Source organism: Macrobrachium rosenbergii, chromosome 21 (assembly GCF_040412425.1).
Source record: "Macrobrachium rosenbergii isolate ZJJX-2024 chromosome 21, ASM4041242v1, whole genome shotgun sequence".
Classification (NCBI taxonomy): Eukaryota; Metazoa; Arthropoda; class Malacostraca; order Decapoda; family Palaemonidae; genus Macrobrachium; species Macrobrachium rosenbergii.
This window is the reverse complement of record NC_089761.1, coordinates 61,369,273-61,388,358: the sequence shown is the minus strand read 5'-3', so window position 1 is coordinate 61,388,358 and position 19,086 is coordinate 61,369,273. Positions and strand designations below refer to the sequence as shown.

The following is a 19,086-nucleotide window of genomic DNA, read 5'->3' as shown; positions in this document are numbered from 1 at the left end:
TATATATATATAGATTTGAAACTACCAGCATTCGTGAAATAGCTAAAAGTAAATGGTGGGCTGGTGATAGTTCAGGACAATTTATAACCATCTTCTTTCGATTTATTGAAGAAATTTTCGACCCTGATGTTTTAACCTGTTAACCTAAATATTCTCGTCAGGATAATACATTTTTATACGCATGATGCGGCATTCATAAAAATGTACAATTACTGATATGTTTATCTTCGACAAATAGTACAGCAAGAGCCTACATGTATTGACTTCACGTTGAGCATACGATCATTACTTTCTAACAAGAGGCAACATAAATTAAGCGGGAAAAACTTCTTGATGTAATAGACACATTATGGTATCACTTACTCTGGAAAAGTAGAAAGCTCACATGATAGAAAATTATTTAGTCAATTGGTCAGCTCTCTGAAGTGATGGGAAATGTTGAGGTTAGTAAAACAAACTTGTCAGCTAGTTATGCCTTTCATTACACGTTCACATTACACATAATGCATATACATAATAACTGCGCTAATTAGTTAAATTTAAAAGAGTGATACAGTACTGAAAATTTGTTCAAGGAATTAAGTGTTTTCATTATATCAAGTTTTGCTTGAATTTTACTTAGTGTAACAGCTGTGGATGAGTTTTTCAGCAAAGAAAGTCAGTACAGCAATAATGAATGCGACAATCGTAACGAGATAAACCCCAATCATGTGTCTTGTCCTGAGGATCACTTCATCGGCCCCCTGAAAAATTACACATGCGAAATTTTCAGTTATTAAATACTGACCAAAATAGGAAATGTGAGGAAATATAAAAAAACATGCCAGTATAAAGTAGTTTTGGTAGTTAAACTTTCATTACAGTTTTTGATTTCACATTACAAGAAAATGTCTAAATGATCGCAGATGAAAGGAATCGACTTTAATGCTTAGTTTAACACTAAAGAACTTATTCTTGGCAGAAAGTGCTTCATTAGCTCATAAGCCACAAATATAATTCCTGTTGTAAGATAATCAGGACAAAAATACAAACTAGCAAGTTGAATATGACAGAGCTGACTTATGCAAGAAAGGATGAAACCAGTGTAGAACTGAACAAGGATTTGGAGTGAATTTTCAAGGTACGAAGAATGTGACAGAAAACTTGGGTTACAGAAGGGCACTGGGAGTCAACTGGAGAATGTGACAGAAGACTTGGGTTATAGAAGGGCACTGGGAGTCAACTAGAGAATGTGACAGAAGACTCGGGTTACAGAAGGGGGCTAGGAGTCAATTGCAGTTTTGTGACGGTGAAAGTGTGATGGGCGCTCTGCTGCCATATTTAGGCTATTCAATAAAAAATGGTTGGCACAAATTATAACCAATTAGTAAAATGATTAAGATAGTGACCCCCAAGATTTTGCGGCGTGTTTAGTACAATCCCGTTGGGGATGACCGTAAAAACATAAACAAAAGACTGTAAATATCATAAAGATAATGACCCCCAAGAAATATTAGTACTAGATAACGACCCCCGAACTTTGTTGGGGGTCACTATCTAGGAAACATCCCATAGGTGTTGTCTGTGATACTGAAGTGTTTTACGGAAGACTTGATACTGGTAGAGTTTTTTAACAAGCAGACAACGAAATGCCAGTGAGATTAGACGCTCATTTCTCTAATGCTGAGCGAGGAATTAGAAATAGGAGGTAGAAATGTGGAGTGTTGACAAGAAGGGCCAAATGTAAAGGTTTCTCCCAAGTTCACCGGACCATATAGAGTTGTAGAAGTGTTAAAATTAAACAAATATAGAGTAGTTAATGAAAGTAATCTAAAGGAAAAATAGTTCACCGGATCATATAAAAGTAGTAAAAACAGATCCATGGTCCACCAAAGTTATAAATAGCATAAGATATGAAAATGCTGTAGATAATGTTGTAAACAAAATATATAATCTACGAAACCGACAGAGTTAAATGTGTATATATATGTATATATTGGTGTTGGACTGAAAATATCATAAATATAGTGTATGTAGTGAAACCCATATGTAAAGAAAACAAAGTGATTACCTCACACAATCAAAATGCAGAACAAATAGAAAAGATGAAAATTTTTATAAATCAAGTCAATCAGAATGTAACAGAAGAACTGAATATGGTTGGAAAACGTACAGTTTTTAAATAAATTTGCTCTAGAAAGTGAAGTGATATTACAGGAACATGAAAATACATTCAGTACCATTTTACTTGCTTATAAAGGTATTTTGAGCCCAACACCAATCACTCCTAAAGAATTAGAAGACATTATTAAGTTTTGCATCATGGAAAAACACTTTCAGCTACTTGTGGAAGATGTTTTCACGTACTACAATTTAATAAGTGCCAAAGTGCTTTATGATATAATTATTTTAATTGTACCTTTCAATACTAAGATCACAAAGACATTAAACACTGTGTACCCATTTCCTATGATAATTAATAACCAAATGATCATTAAAAAGGGAACAATCAGGCATTTTGCATTAGAAGAACACTCTCTGCTATTGTCATTTTTCACTGATAAACAATTTAATGAGTGTATTCTGTTAAAAGAACAGGAATATATATTTGTAATTTTGAAAAGAACAGGAATATATATTTGTAATTTTGATAACCTGTATAAGAGTACTAATGCTTATCCTTGTATTCAAGAAATTGTGTTAAACCAAAACCAAGAAAAGGTATATACCACAAACTATGATAAACCTTTTGAAGCTCTGATAATTGATCAAGAAATTTTTGTATTTTCACTAAATGCTGTGGTAGCTAAACTTAAATGTCACAACATTAGTACAGAAATAAACATTAAAAATGTTAAATCTTTTACAACATCAGGTCAGTTAGTTATAGCAAACCAGTTATATTATGAACTCCATCTTTTCACAACATATAAATTCAACAAACATGTGCCATATAAAAATTACTCATATAAAATAGATGAACTTAAGTTGTCTCAGTTAGAATTAAAGAAACTTGAAAATTTGAACTATGTTGATGAATATTTCTACTATAAAGAAACTGTCTCCCCAATTTTATCATTAGCAAATCTAGTGGTAATAGTAATAGCTGTTACTTTGTTTATCGTAATAGTGAGAAATCTTATTATCAGAAAAATACAAGGGATATTGACAAAACTCAGAAATAACAATAATTGACATTTGATGTTAACATTATTTGTTACATGATAACAGTTTCATATGTTTATTGTTCTGAATGTTCATTTAATATACTTATGAAATAATATACTTATAATTTGATATGTGTATGAACTTATGTCTTTTCCTCCACAGTTGGAGAAACAATTTTTATTGCCAATTTAATTATTACTATTGTATCCATTTTGTTGTGTTTAATTAAGCATTGAAGACAATGTTTGGGAGGTGACAGTTATGCAATGATAGCTAGGAGAATATTAGTTAGGAATAGCGCATATAAAAGAGAGAAAAAGAATTGAGAGAGAACGAACCATTGATAGACAAATGATAGGGAAAGAGAGAGAGAGAGAATAATAGAGAAACGAGACAGAGAGAGAGATAGGGTAACAGGAATTGTCGACTTATAGTATTGAAGCCAAATTGTGGGGCCACAATAATCTAAGCGAAACCATTAAAAACTGCCTACCCGTCTCACGTGTGCCCCGACCTTTCAACTTTTGCGGGAACCTGAAGACTTCCAGTGACGTCAATAGTCCCACCCACGAAGGAGGGAATTAAGTCAATAAATCACACCCAGAAGGACATCTTTAGATAAACTCCAACCAGTAAGGTCGGCTATAAGGCAGAACAGAAGCAGTGGTCTGCCTAGTCGTGGGATGGGCAATTGCTTTGAAGAATCTTCAAAAAGGCAAGCTTGAAGAGGAGCAGATGGAGAAGAGAGAAGATCCAAGAGCCTTAATGGAGTGAGGTTGAAAGCCTCACCAGTTGGTGTTAAGAAGAAAGGCTCATACTTCAATTCTTAGTCATACTACTTGTATATATATTTAACTTGTATATATACAGTGTTATTTTATGAGTGTGTTAATGAAGTAAGAAAAACTGTACTGTATCTTCCTAAAACCTGGAACTGTAACAACTAACTACAAACAAAGCTAGAAACGATAAAGCAGCTATAAAGGAAATATCAACTAATTCAAATAAAAAAGAAGACGTGACGTATATACATACATATATGCAATAGGTTCTCATAATGAAACAAAAAGACCCAGTTTAAAAATCGGGAGAGAGAGAGCATAAAACAGGGATTCAGTGGCGGTCACCCATCCAGCTACTGACCACACCCAAAGCAGCTTAACTTTGCTGATCGGAAACCAGCTGTTTTCCCCACCTCGTATTATATTAATTGCATAGAAAGCTTTACAACAAAAATCACCATCCCAAGCAGCTTTCCATTATCTTGGCAATGCGTTTTTGTTTCGCTTCTCTTCGTCTTGAATGACGATGCCCAATGGAAACAAAGATGGCTCGTAATTGCTGTTTCAAGTCGTGTTTTCCTTTGTATTTCAATCAGTTTACTCTATACTGTATACACACACACACAAATATATATATATATATATATATATATATATATATATATATATATATATATATATATATATATATATAAAAGTATGTGTGTTTATCAGTAGTGTCGTCTCCCTCTCATTCGGATCATTATTATATTAACAAACTGGTCTATCTAGACGTTATGATGAGTATGGCAGTTTGGCTGCATGTTTTTTTTTTTCAGATTGCAAAGCTTATTTCCTGCTTTTAATGTTTCGTTTTTCCCGATAAGTTTTTGGTATCAACAATGATAGTTGAGTTTCTCATGATTTCCTCTGTTCTTTCATGTAATTTGCAAAGTTAGCAAGTATTCTCGTATAGTTGCTTAAAAGTGATAATCCTTTTGTAGCACCAACTTTTTTAAAAATGAGAATCAACAAAATGTCTATCTTTTCTTAATAATCCATGGGAAATAGGCCAAACAAGGTGGTTTACTAAAACAAATTGCAACAGTTTGTTTTATTGCATATCCAAAATGGGACAAATTCGGCCATTTTGAAATAGTGAAATTCACACTTTTAGTCTGTGTGGAGGGTACATTTTTCAATATTTTCCCGTTTTTCTCCAAAACGGTGCATCGTACAGGTAAGAGGAATAGATATAAAAAAATAGGAAATTAAATTCTACATCTGTTTGTGTCTATACGTTATTGCGCTAAAACAGAAAGTTTCTGAGCAAACAAGCCCCGAACTAGAAAGCACGTTTTTGAAAAAACTGAAAAATTCAATTTTGTACTCACATTTCCTTCAATATCTCTCAAACTACTAATTTCTTGGCAAAATGTCATAGAGCTGGTTTTTTAGAGTGAAGATTTATCATTATTTTGACCTTTTTGTTTTCCTGTATATCCTAATATTTTGCACAACAAACACACAAAAGTAAATAAACCCAAATTCAATTTCATGCAAAATATATTAAAATAGGGGGAACAGTAAACTATTTGCAATAGTTTGTTCTATTGCATGAATGTGTTGTTTGCACACTTAGGAATAGCACAGTAAAAAAAAAAAGGACAAATTCAGCGTAATTCCATATTCAAAATGGCGCCCATTCTCATTGACTGAGCTGAAATATCTCCTCAAGTATCCACTTTTTAATACATAAATATTTAGATTACTAGAAGGGACATGATCTCAAGGAATTCATTTCAGGCATCAGATCTTACCCTTGACCTCTACCCTGTACTTAGTTCACCATCTCAAGCACCTTCCCATCACCTTGATAATGAGTTTGTTTTCCTTTTCTTCATTTTGGATGACTGTGACCAATGGAGACAAAGCTGGCTGCTCGTGATTGCTGCTTCAAGTTGTGTTTTGCTTTATATTTCAATAAGTTTTATATATATATATATATATATATATATATATATATATATATATATATATATATATATATATATATATATATATATATATATATACATACATATACTATATACATGAATGTATACATGAAATAATTTATCAGTACAGTGTCTCCTCCTCATTCGGATCATTATTATGTTAACAAATTGGTCTAACTAGACGTTATGATAGTATGGCAGTTTGGCTTTAAGTCTTTAGTCTTTTTCAGATTAATTAGTTAATTTCGTCTATTTAATGTTTCGTTTTTTCTGATAATCGCGCGACTATTTTTGTATCAACAATGATAGTTCAATTTCTCATTATTCCCTCTGTGCTTTCATGTAATTTGCAAAGTTAGTAAGAATTCTCGTATAGCTGCTTAAAAGTGATCATCTTTTTGTAGTGCCAACTTTTTCAAGTATAAATTTGCATTACTGTGTTTTTTGTAATGAGAATCATCAACAAAATTTCTGCTTTCCTTTATCTTTGTTCACACTTGCTGGAGAGGAGAGCGAAATCATGTGTCTTTGCTACAGAACTTGGCAGCCCTTAGGCCTGTTATTGATTGCATAATATGTGATAAAAAATGTGTTAATTGTACCTTAAGCATTTCATTTGTATTGGTAGAACCTTTATATGACGGGGATATTAAGCAGTGTTTTCCTATCCTAGAGTCATCGCTGTTTCTGCCTTAATTACAAACTGTGAACTCATCCATAAGGACATAATCGCCTTCACCACTTGCCGATATCAGCGCAGGGGAGGGCTTCGATTCCCACCACAGACGTAGTTTTTATTCTTTAACTTTTTATATTATAGATAATTTAGGTGTATATTTACATGCATATATACAGTAGATCCTCGTAATAAAAAAAGAACCCTTTTAAAAAGCGAGAGAGAGCATAAGACGAGGATTCAGTGGCGGTCACCCATGCAGTTACTGACCACACCCAATGCAGCTTAACTTCGCTGATCGCAAAAGAGCAGTCGTGTCGTCTTAAAATGCCATTTGTGTCGCAAAATTAAGGTTATTTTATCAAATAATATATTCTATTATATAACTTTGGCGTGCGGCTGTGAAAAAATTCCGGTTGTATAGGGCTACGCCTTATACCACCAGTATTTCTTTATTTTTGGGTCGCGTGGGTAGAGAGATATGACCACTCGGTTATGCCGCTCTACGAAGGAAGATGTCTTGGAACTTTAACTGTATCTAAAGCTTAAGCCTATTCCGGGTAACAAGGGCACCAACGCCAAATCAAATCCCCTCAAATTCCAATTATATTACTTCCTGCCAACATTTATTACTCCCAAAACATTTCTGCCACCAACACATCTCTTCTCCTAATAAAATCACGCATGAAATCCACCTCGTGTTATATTAATTGCATAGAAAGCATTACATCAACGATAACCATCTCAAGCACCTTTCCACCGCCGTGGCGATGCGCTTTTGTTTTTTTTTTTCTTCTTGAATGACGACGCCCAATGGAAACAAAGATGGCTGCTTGCGACAGCTGCTGCGAGTCCACTTAGCTTTTCATTTCAATCAGTTTGCACGACATACTATATTATTTTCAATTTCCGTCTCGCAGTGACCTCAATAAAAATAGCATGAATTATGTAGTTTCATAAAAACGTCTCTACATGCTGTAGATTTCTAAATTGGGAGAGGGTAGAGGGGTTCTGGTGGCCACACTCGGTATCATGTTACACCCAACTGTCAAAATAAAATTACTATTGCGAGTGAATAGCCCATTTCTTCTATTTTATTCTCGTATATCATATTACCTCTAAATAAAGCACTATTCCTCCAATTATAAGGTTTGACGAGCCTTATTAGGCTGCATTTAGGATGTACAAAAGATAGAAAACCATTGGTATAAGCCAAGCACATAGTTTGAGAAGCAACAAACAAGCCAGTTTAAAAGACACCATCTTGTCTGCCATTTTTCTCATATATATAGGCTAGATTAGGCTAGAAATACTATACCATTTCTAGGAAGAAAGATGATTTTCTAAATTGTAGAAGATATTGGCCTGTACATGCAAGTCTTTATAGAAGTTGAGACTAGTTCATATTGTGGACTCAATGAATAATTATTCGAAACCTTGGTTTGTAGGATTATGTGCTTTAATATTTTTGTTTAGTTTTGTTTTAAATTCGAATGAATAGTTGATGATACCAGATTCATTTATATGATAATGATCTTTCAGCAGTTACATAAAATCTTGATTGAATTTTTGAGGTCGTTATTGTTCTTTGCTTGCTACTGAATTTTATGTTTTATTTCTTAACATAAGTACGTGGCCTCGAAATGGTCAACCTTGAAGAAAACAGAACCAATTAGTACAAGAGTGTTGTTTCAGGTCTTCCATAAAACCATTATTGCATTCATATAGTGACGTTCTTATATAAAACCAACTTTACTGTGAATACGTAAAAGTTACTGTTAGCTGTAGACCGCATTGTCTACAAGCCTTTAGTACACGACAAAATATTCAGGACATCATTAGGAAACACTACTTAATGGCAAAATTAACAATAATTAAAAAGTAATATGTAAATTGCTTCTGCCGTGTAGCTTGTGTTTGTTTTTGTTAGGGGGGTTGTAGGGTTTCGGCGCTTAATATTCTTTTGAGTTGCCCCCTGCTTCCCCCCCCCTCAAAAAATATACATCTTTCATGAAGGAAATAATATAGTAATATTGTTTCCAGGATATATTGTGAATTTTTTTGGAATAATTTTAAATGGCAATGTGCATTTTATTTTCGCTGGACATGAAGTAGCGCTGTTGGAACTCGAGGTTCATTACCCTTATGAGCAAACTTTGACATTTGAAATCATTCATTAAGTAAAGGTTTCAGCAGCGGGAGAGAAATAAATTGCTTTGGTTTGAGAAGTCAGGATGCATTGGACAGAAGGAGGAGCAGGCTGAAATGAAACAGTGACCACAAACAGAAAGGGGCAAAGCTGAAGGATGCTTTAGTCAGTGGACATAAACTGCACACTAATTGTAGTTATTTATTTTAGGGAATAAAACGTAAATTTTAGTGCTACACGAAGACCAGTACTGAGCTAAAAGATTAAATCAGAATTTTAACGCGCTAGATTTTATGTAACTGCTGAGCGGTGATTATCGTATAAATGAATCTTGTTTCATCAACTATTCATTAAAATTAAAACAAAACTAAACAAAAATATTAAAGCAAATAGTCCAACAAACCAAGGTTTCGAATTATAGAGGATGAATAAATTTGTTTTTATTTAGCATTTCCCAACGTTTTGTGAGAGACTTGATGGAGAGAAGCAAGAGAGTGTGTAATTGTCGTGAGTGAGTGCTTCGGTTGTTGGAAGAGGGATGAGGTCGTTAGTTTGTTTGCGGCGCTGTCTGTCTGTCTGTGGAATATGTGAAGGATTTTTTTCAGTTTTTCTGGGAGTCTTTAGTCAGAGCTAGTGCTGGTCAGTGGTTCTTGTGTGGGACAGTTTTTGTCGTATGCTTTTCTGGGAGTTGTTGGTTTTCTTGTTGTGTGCTGTTTTATTTTGTGTGTGTTCTGTTTCTTTTTTTTGTATTTCCTTGTTGTGTTTGTGGTTGTTTGCGGTTGTGGTTGTTGCGGCGACCTTTATCCATCTCCAGCAACCGAAGATCAGGGTGAGTGTTGTTTGTTGTTTTGTTTGTGGGTTAGAATTCCGCCACATAATATTTGGCGCCCAACGTGGGGCTGTTGTAAAATAGCCGTTAAGATTGTCTGTGGTGGGTCGAGTGAGAGTAAAAGGTCAGGATGAGTGAGATAGAGAAATTGAGAGAGGAACTCCGAGTGGCTAGGGAACTCCAGGGCAGGCTGGAGGAGGAGAATGGAAAGCTGAGGAGTGAGAATGAGGAGTTGAGGAGTCAGTTGGAGGAGATGGGAGGAATGCTAAGAAGTGCAAAAGAAGAAATGAAAGGGGAGATGAAAGAGTCAGAAGAGAGAATGGAAGAGAGGATGGATAAAAAGTTGGAGGGAATGATGAGAAGTGTGGAAGAAATGGTGAAAGGTATGTTCAAGGGTGTTTTTGGAGAAGGGGCTGTTGGAGGCAGGTTCTCTGGAACGTGTGAAGGGGCAAGAGAGAAAGAAAAGGAGGAAGAAGTGAATGGAAGCGTGAGTGATGAAAGTGATATGGGAATAGGAAGTAAGAAACGAGGGAATGAGAGGCAGGGTAAGGAAAAGGGAATGAAAAGCAAGGGAAGGAACAGAGGGAAAGTAAGGATAAGTCAGGGGAAGAAAAAGGGAAGAAGGGAAAGGGAAAGGAAACTGGTAAGAAGGGTAAGGAAGTGGGGAAGGCAGGAAAGAAGGGAGAGGGTGAAGGCAGTAGTGATAGTGAGGTGGATGGAGGTGAGTGGATAAAAGTGGATAAAGAGGGGAAGAAGAGTGTAATGAGTAAGATGAATGTAAGTGCAGAAGTGGACTCTTTGTATTCGGAAGAGGGTATGAAAGGACAGAGCGAAAGTAGCGAAAGTGAGAGTGAAAGTGAGAAAGAAGTGAGAAAGGCTATGTATGTGAGGGAGGTACCCTGGTGTGAAAAGTATAATGAGTATGGAAGTAGGGATGTGCATGATTTCTTTAGGGAGTATGAAAGGTTTTTCAGGATAAGTATGGGGAAAGTAAGAAGTGTGGGCACGAGAATTAGGAAGTATTTGACTGGGTTTTTACTTGATATGTATAGGGTGATTATGAGTGTGGGGGATGTTGAGTATGACAAGGTGAAAGCTAGATTAGTTGAGCAAGCGAGGCGTATGAAAGCGAGTGTTAAGTATAAGAGGAAGAATGAATTTGATGAGGCAGAATGAAAGCTGGGAAACCTTGTCACTGTATGCTTGTAGGCTGGAGACGTTGGCAAGGAAAAGTTTGGGGATGATGGGATAGATGAATGTGCTGGAGTTAGTACGGAAGTTGTTAGGGACAGTGCCAGATGGAGTTAGAGAATTTGTGAACTTGAAGCGGAAGGAGAAGAAAAGATGGACGAATGAAAGGTTGACTTGGGGAGAAATTTTGAAATTGTAGAAGATTATGAGCTTGACAGGGTTATAAAAGAGAGCAGAAGTGTAAGTGTAAGGGCTGGGGTAGATGAGAGAGTACCAGAGTTCGGAAGCTTTAGGGATGCAGTGTTGAGGGCCCAATGAGAATGGCCGATAGTGTAATAGATAGGAGTTTAAGAGCAAGTAATGTAGAGGTGCCAGTGAGGATGAATGATGGGTTTGTAAGGGAACAACAGGTTGGACGGGTTAGGGATAGTAGTGTACAAAGGGGAAGGTCGGTGAGTGGAAGTCGAGCGAAGTGTTTTAGATGTGGAAAGGAAGGACATACAAAGAATGAGTGTAGATGGGCTTTAGGAGCGTGTTTCGGGTGTGGGCAACCGGGACATTTGGTAAGGAGTGTATGAAAGATAGGGGTTAAATGCTACCCGGTGCGGACAGGTGGGTCATGTTGCTAATGGTTGTAGGGTACCCAGTGAATGTAATATGTGGTAACTGTGGTAAGAATGGGCATTATGCGAGAATGTGTTCAGAACCGAGAGCGAAGTGTGTCGAATGTGGAATGGAAGGGCATGTATCAAGTGTATGTAGACGAAAAGAGGGTGACTGTGTTTCATCAGAATTCGGGAAACTGAGTGTGAAGGGGGTTCAAATGGGTGGATCCTCCAGGATGCAAGCGGTGCGTGTGATGCATGTACGTGAGGGGTTGTTGCATGAGGGGGGCTTTGCTGGAAAGACTGACGAGTGCATGAAGCAATTTGTTTTGATAGAGTATGGCAGAAAACGTAAGAAAGGGAAGAACGTAAGTGAACGGAATGATCGTAAGTTGTGTGATAGGGGTGTGAGTGCCAAAGTGAAAATGAGTGATAAAGCGTGTCGGACGGATGAATGGGATGGTATGAATAGAACGTATAGCATATGGGTTTGATATAACCGAGTTTACTGAACGTGTAGGGGTAAGTGAACGGTTGAGGTGAGAAAGTGTAAGAGTAAGAGCGTCGCAGTAATATACGCCAGTGATTGAAAGCATGAATGAATCGTTGCAAGAATTGGAAAGGTCAATGAGCGAATGGGATGGGTTAGTTGAAGATTTTGGGAAGGTATTTGGGAACGAGTTAGAGGGTATAGATGAGATTGTGGATGAAATTGAGAGTGGTAATAGTGAAGAAGATAGCGTGAATCTGAGAGAGAATGGAGGAGATGATGTGAGTTTGAGTGTTGCTGGGAGAAGAGTGATTCTGAGAGAATGATTGCGTTGCCCGCCAACGCGATCTAGAGGACCTGCTAGTGAGCATCCGTGGGTGTTGCGTAAGGCGATTTGAAAGAGGTGTGAAAGGTGTTGGTTGGGAAATGCTAAAAGGGGGAGAAATATAGAGGGATGAATAAATTTGTTTTTATTTAGCATTTCCCAACGTTTTGTGAGAGAGGAGAGAGAGAGAGAGAGAGTGTGTAATTGTCGTGAGTGAGTGCTTCTGGTTGTTGGAAGAGGATGAGGTCGAATTTTGTTTGCGGCGCTGTCTGTCTGTCTGTGGAATATGTGAAGGATTTTTCAATTTTTCTGGGAGTCTTTAGTCAGAGCTAGTGCCGGTCAGTGGTTCTTGTGTGGGACAGTTTTTGTCGTATGCTTTTCTGGGAGTTGTTGGTTTTCTTGTTGTGTGCTGTTTATTTGTGTGTGTGTTCTGTTTCTTTTTGTATTTCCTTGTTGTGTTTGTGGTTGTTTGCGGTTGTGGTTGTTGGGGCAGCTGACCTTTATCCATCTCCAGCAACCGAAGATCAGGGTGAGTGTTGTTTGTTGTTTTGTTTGTGGGTTAGAATTCCGCCACAGAATAATTATTCATTGAGTCCACAATATGGACTAGTCTCAACTTCCATAAAGACTTGCATGTACAGGTCAATATCTTCTACAATTTAAAAAACGAACTTTCTGTCTAGAAATGGTACAGTATTTCTAGAATAATCTAGTCTATTATGTGGGAAAAATGGCAGACAAGATAGTGTCTTTTAAACTGGCTTAATGTCTGTTGCTTCTCAAACTATATGTGCTTGGCTTATACCCGATGGTTTTCCATCTTTTTTGCATCCTAAATGCAGCCTAAGAAGGTTCGTCAAACCTTATAATTGGAGGAATAGAAGTTTGTTTAGAGGCAATATGATATACGAGGATAAAATGGAAGAAATGGGCTATTTACTCGAAGCGTCATTGTTTTATTTTGACAGCTTGGTGTAACATGATACCGTGGTTGGCCACCAGACTCCCTCTACACTCTCCCAATTTAGAAATCTACAGATTGTAAAGGGACGTTTTTATGAAACTACATAATTCATGCTATTTTTATTGAGGTCACTGCGAGACTGAAATTGAAAATGATATAGTATGTCGTGCAGATTGATTGAAATGAAAAGCTAAGTGGACTCGCAACAGCGATCACAAGCAGCCATCTTTGTTTCCATTGGGGTTCGTCATTCAAGAAAAGAAAAACAAAAGCTCATCGCCAAGGCGATGGCAAGGTGCTTGAGATGGTGATCGTTGATGAAATGATTTCTATACAATTAACATAATAGAAGGTGGATTTCATGCGTGATTTTATTAATAGAAGACATGGGTTGGTGGCATAAGTGTTTTGGGAGTAGTAAATATTGGCGGGAAGTAATATAACTGGAATTTAAGGCGATTTGATTTGGCGTTGGTGCCCTTGTTACCCGGAATAGGGTTAATCTTTAGATACAGTAGAAGTTCCAAGACATCTTCCTTCGTAGAGCGGCATAACCGTATGTCATGGACTCGAATCCTGCTCATGAGGGCCGACTTCAGTGCAGGTGAAGGTCGATTCTCACCACGCACGACAGTTTTTCTTTAATTCTTTATTTTAGATATTATTTGTGTATATACATACATGTATGCAATAGGTTCTCATAATGAAACAAAGAACCCATTTTGGAAACCGGGAGAGAGCATAAAACAGGGATTCAGTGGCCGTCACCCATTCAGTTACTGACCACACACAAAGCAGCTTAACTTCGCTGATCAGAAAGCAGCTGTTTTCTCTACCCTGTACTTAATTCAGCATCTCAAGCACCTTCCCATCGTCTTGATAATGAGTTTGTTTTCCTTTTCTTCATTTTGAATGACGATGACCAATGGAAACAAAGCTGGCTGCTTGTGATTGCTGCTTGAAGTCGTGTTTTGCTTTATATTTCAATAAGTTTACTCTGTGTGTGTGTGTGTATATGTATATGTGTATATATATATATATATATATATATATATATATATATATATATATATATATATATATATATATATATATATATATATATATATATATATATATATATGAATGTGTGTTTACCAGTACAGTGTCTTCTCCTTCTCATTCGGATCATTATTATATTAACAAATTGGTCTAGCTAGATGTTATGATAGTATGGCAGTTTGGCTACAAGTGTTTAGTCTTTTTCAGATTACGTAGTTAATTTCGTCCTTTTAATGTTTCGTTTTTTCTGATAATCGCGCAAATGTTTTTGTATCAGCAATGTTAGTTCAATTTCTCATTATTCCCTCTGTGCTTTCATGTAATTTGCAAAGTTAGTAAGAATTCTCGTATAGCTGCTTAAAAGTGATCATCCTTTTGTAGTACCAACTTTTTGAAGTATAAATTTGCATTACTGTGTTTTTTTTATGAGAATCATCAACAAAATTTCTCTCTTTTCTTAATCTTTGTTCACATTTGCTGGAGAGGACAGCGAAATCATGTGTCTTTGCTACAGAACTTGGCAGCGCTTAGACCTGTTATTTAATACACAATATATGTGAAAAAAATGTGTTAATTGTAATTTAAGTATTTCATTTGTATTGGTAGAACCTTTATGTGACCGGGATATTAAGCACTTTGTTTACAAAATTAAATTGATTTCTGTTAATACACACACATATATCTTAACAGCTGTTAAATAAATAAACATTGGCAGTTTGTTGTGTTCCAGCAAAAAGACAAACTGTTGGCCCCACAGTGGGTTGCAGTGCACTCAGAGCATGTTTGTTTACAAAACGTTGCTGTCACTGCAGCTCCAGTCACACACAAATAAAATGGCGGCCAAATTACGCTGCACATAGGAAGTCGGCCCTCTCTATGGTTCTCTCTGGTTGCCATAAAGAGAGAACATTACGCTTTCCCTTCAAGTTGCTGCTCAAACCATCGGTAATAGGCTACATGAGACCAAGATATTATTTCAGCATACTCCTGCCAAGAAACACTTCATATCAGCGAAACACAAAGAATAGAGGATAGGGCTTGTGTTGTGATATAATCCAGTGGCCGATGATTTCTGTAAGAGTTATCTTTTGCGATGAGGAGACATTCTCCGCTGATGAGCATGGTAGTCTTCTTAACTGCTGGCGTTTAACATTAACTAAATTAATGTTGAACTTCTTGCTAATTTTAATTCTTTAGAAACTTAGATAATAAGAAATACAAGCAAATCTTTACAAAAGTTATATTTGTTGATGTTAATAAGACTAATAGTTCAACTTATAACAGTCGTAGGCCTATGTCACACATATGAAGGAGATACAACAACGATGGTGATGGAAGTTGGAGATGAAAATATTAAAACATAAGAACAGTGATGACCTCTGATGTATTATAGTAACATCCTGTAATTAAGTAAAGTGTGACAACAGTAAGCAGTATCAGAAAAAGCCGTGTTTAAGGGAAACTGCAGGTAATTTCTCGGACCCACCACTAGTGTTCAGTTGTTTCATGCGCTTACAACTGAGTTGCCAAATAGCTCCAGATGTCGCTATTATAAGCTGTTGTCCGAAAAGTTTTGAAGTATGTTGCAAAACATTTTTGAGTGATTGTGCATCTATCTAATTACGTGTTGTTCAACTGTAGTGCAGGAGTTGGGTAGCCTATATCTTATTCCAGACTTGCTTATACTGCAAGTGCTAAACCGCATATTGAGTGCACTCCCATATCCTACCTGTCCTCATGTCAGGCAGCGACCTCTAGTTCTTATAACTAGCCACCCACTTGTGTCACGCCCAGTTTCCATTTCTCACAGTGCCACTAATCTGCGGCACTGCTAAGCACCCAATCGCTGAAGCATTTATCTTTCTTCTTTCCCTTTCCTTTCTCCCTTATCCTCTGCTGGAGTCTCTCATTTACCTCTTACGCCTTACTTACCTTCTGCCCAGGCAGAGTACCATTCACCTTCAGTGCCCTTTCATGCACTGACATTTTGCCTTGCTCCATGGAGCGCACCGGCACCCCGGTGTCACCCAACCAAAATAATTCCTCATTAGCCATTACACCTGTGTTTAAGAAACAGAGTGCCATACAATCAGTGTTTCCGCCCATAAGGACCATAGAGCCTTCAGGATCACTCCCATGTTCTAAGAGTTTCCGCTCATAAGGAATAATAATACTTTCAGGGTCACTTCAAATACTAGCGTATCCGCCCATAAGGACTCAGACTTCCTTCAGGAACGCTTCCCCTAGTGTGATTTCTCTCAGCACACTCACCCACAGTGCCACCTCATTTAAAGGTGCCACTCACTGAAGTGCCAATAATCTAAAGGACACTTCCCCGTAGTCACAAACCCTTTCCTCCAGGAACACCAAGTTAGTCCACTTAGCAGCCCTTTCCCATCAGCAACATGTCAACCGAAGAGCACTGATATTTCCGGGATATAGGAAAGGAGGACAGCCTCGTAGGCCAGGCCCTTCAGAAGTTATAAGGGAGCAGATTGCTGAAAAGAGAAAATATGAAGATGAACAGAGACGGCAAGAAGAAGAAAGAGAAGAACGGAGGAGACAGCAAGAAGCCGAGCAGAGGAGAGAAGAAGAAGAAAGAGAGGAGCGAAGAAGACAGCAAGAAGCCGAGCAGAGGAGAGAAGAAGAAGAACGAGAAGAGCGGAGGAGACAGCGCGAGAGCGAAGAAGAAGAAAGTAGAAGACAGCATGAACTAGACCTCAAGGACAGGGAGCTCGAGTTGGAGAGAGCCAAGAAGGAAAGCGCAGAAGCTTTAGCAGCCCGACAAGCCTCTAGCCCCACTCCATCTGCACTAAATACCTCCCTATCGACAGTCAATAACCCCGTGGGCAAATGGACTGAAGATGAGCCAGAACAATGGCTCGAAGAGATTGAATTCCTCTTCGAGACCTATGATGTCAGCTCAGCTGAGAGGGCCTTATTGCTCACCAAGCACCTGGACAGGAAAGCTAAGGCCGCCCACCGGGCCTTGGAAAGAGATCAACACGGAGAATGGCTGCTGTCCGTGAGACCATCGCCAAGGCGTATGAAATAACCCCTGAGAGGTGGAGACAACAATTCCGAGGTATAGCTAAGAACGTCAGCTGGTCCTGGACAGAATGGGCCTGTCACAAGACCCAAGCTGGGACCCGCTGGCTCGAGTCTATGCAGTGTGACACCTTTGAGGATTTGTTTAACTGGACCATGCTGGAGGACCTCTTCCAGTGTGTGCCCGGGCCTCTGGCTGTGTATCTTAGTGACAAGCAGCCAGCCACTCTCAAGGAAGCCTGCCGCTTAGCTGATGCTTGGGAGACATACAACCCATCCCACAGCACCTTGCAACACAAAATAGTGCCACCCGGACACCTCACGGGCTCCAGTTGCCCACGGAACGGACCACCTAACAAACCTCCGTGCACCATTTGTAAAAAGTACGGCCATGCTGAAGCAGAGTGCTGCTACAGGGACAATAACCCACACGGCAACAACCCTCGGCAGCCTACCAGTAACCGTCCCTCTTCCTCTCCTAACTCAGCACCATCTTCCCAGCACATTGTCACTGCCGGGAGATCAACCTATCCCAGGGGCCCCTGCTGAGACTGTGGAGCTTCAGGACACTCTTCCTCTGGGTATCCTGCATGCCCAAAACATGTGGTCGCTCCCAGGCACATCAACCTGATCAGTGCCCTGGCCTCCTCAGCTGAGCCGCCGGAGAGAACTCACCCTGAAAGGGTCTGGACACAGTCCGTCTCAGTGGCTTCTCTGGATGGTTCCAGCCCACCAGTGCACCTGCCAACTACTGCCGACACTGGCTCAGACATTAGCCTGATAGATCGGGCCCAAGTGCCAGCCAGTGCCAAGGTAGATGAGGCACCAAATGGACAGTGACCTGGATGGACAAACAATCCTTGACTGTCCCTACAGTCGAACTCGGGGTGATCACCCCTTGGAGCAACAAAATTCACCGCTTCTGGCATCGTCAAAGCGTATTCGCACGGAGTGGAGTTCCTGCTTGGATGAGACATCCTTTGGGGATGTCCCACCCCACACCACTCTGTTGCCTGACTGCTTCCGCCAGCGCGTCCTCAGTAACCTCTTTTGATCGGGACACAGCCTCTTTGACAGCTGTGCCACTGTCAGCCAAACCTTCCCTTTGCCCAAGAGCATCATTATGCAGTCCACCTAGAACTCATTCCAGGCCTAGTCCGCAGATCTCGCAACGGGCTGGCCACCAAAGAACTACTCCCTTATCACAGAGGGATCTTGCCAACTACCGCTGCAGGACCTGCAGCATAAGAGGGCACTCCGAAAGATGGTCCAAGTGGCCAGCAAGCTAGCCGCAGTGGCCATTTCCACAACACCAAGTGGCCCTGCCCTCTCATCGAGACAGGAATCGTTGTCCTAACTCACACCAGGGACACCGAGGGGTCTTGCTCTCCTGGGTCCCCCTTCAGCTTTGTCTGACACCAGTCCACGGCCAGCGCCACTTGCGAGCCCTGGTCAGTGCCAAGCTCCACCTATCTCAGCTGGAAGTTCCCTGCCAAGCATCCTCCTACAGGAGATCCACCAAACCTCACAACCATGATCATCGCTCAGTGCAAGCCTCTGACCCCTGACGTTTCTTCTTCCCACACTCTTCCGCCTGCCAAGGATGACCCTCTGGCAGGCCCGGACATTGCCTCTTTTCTGGTCGACCTGGAACTCTCCGGCCAGGACGCAGACGCTGATTTTCTTCCCATGACGGTTGTCGCAGCAGCCGAAGTAGGAGATCAGCCCGTAGCCCCTGAGGCTGCCCCTGGTCCCGCTCCTGACAGTACTCCTAACCGTTCTTCAGAGTCGGTACCCTCATTGCCCCCTAGGAATGGCCTAGCCAGACCCTGGAGGCCCCCAAAGAAGAAGAAGAAGGGACAT

The 19,086-nt window shown here is 39.4% G+C and overlaps 1 protein-coding gene across 1 annotated transcript in view; it reads left to right on the top strand.

Annotated features, from left to right (window-relative positions):
• Window positions 1-19,086, top strand: part of LOC136849515 (putative uncharacterized protein DDB_G0271982) — a 38,560-nt gene that overhangs the window by 19,186 nt on the left and 288 nt on the right. Inside the window, exon 3 of the mRNA XM_067122859.1 lies at window positions 16,537-16,914. Coding sequence (XP_066978960.1) covers window positions 16,537-16,914 — 378 coding nt within the window. The remainder of the gene's footprint in view (window positions 1-16,536; window positions 16,915-19,086) is intronic.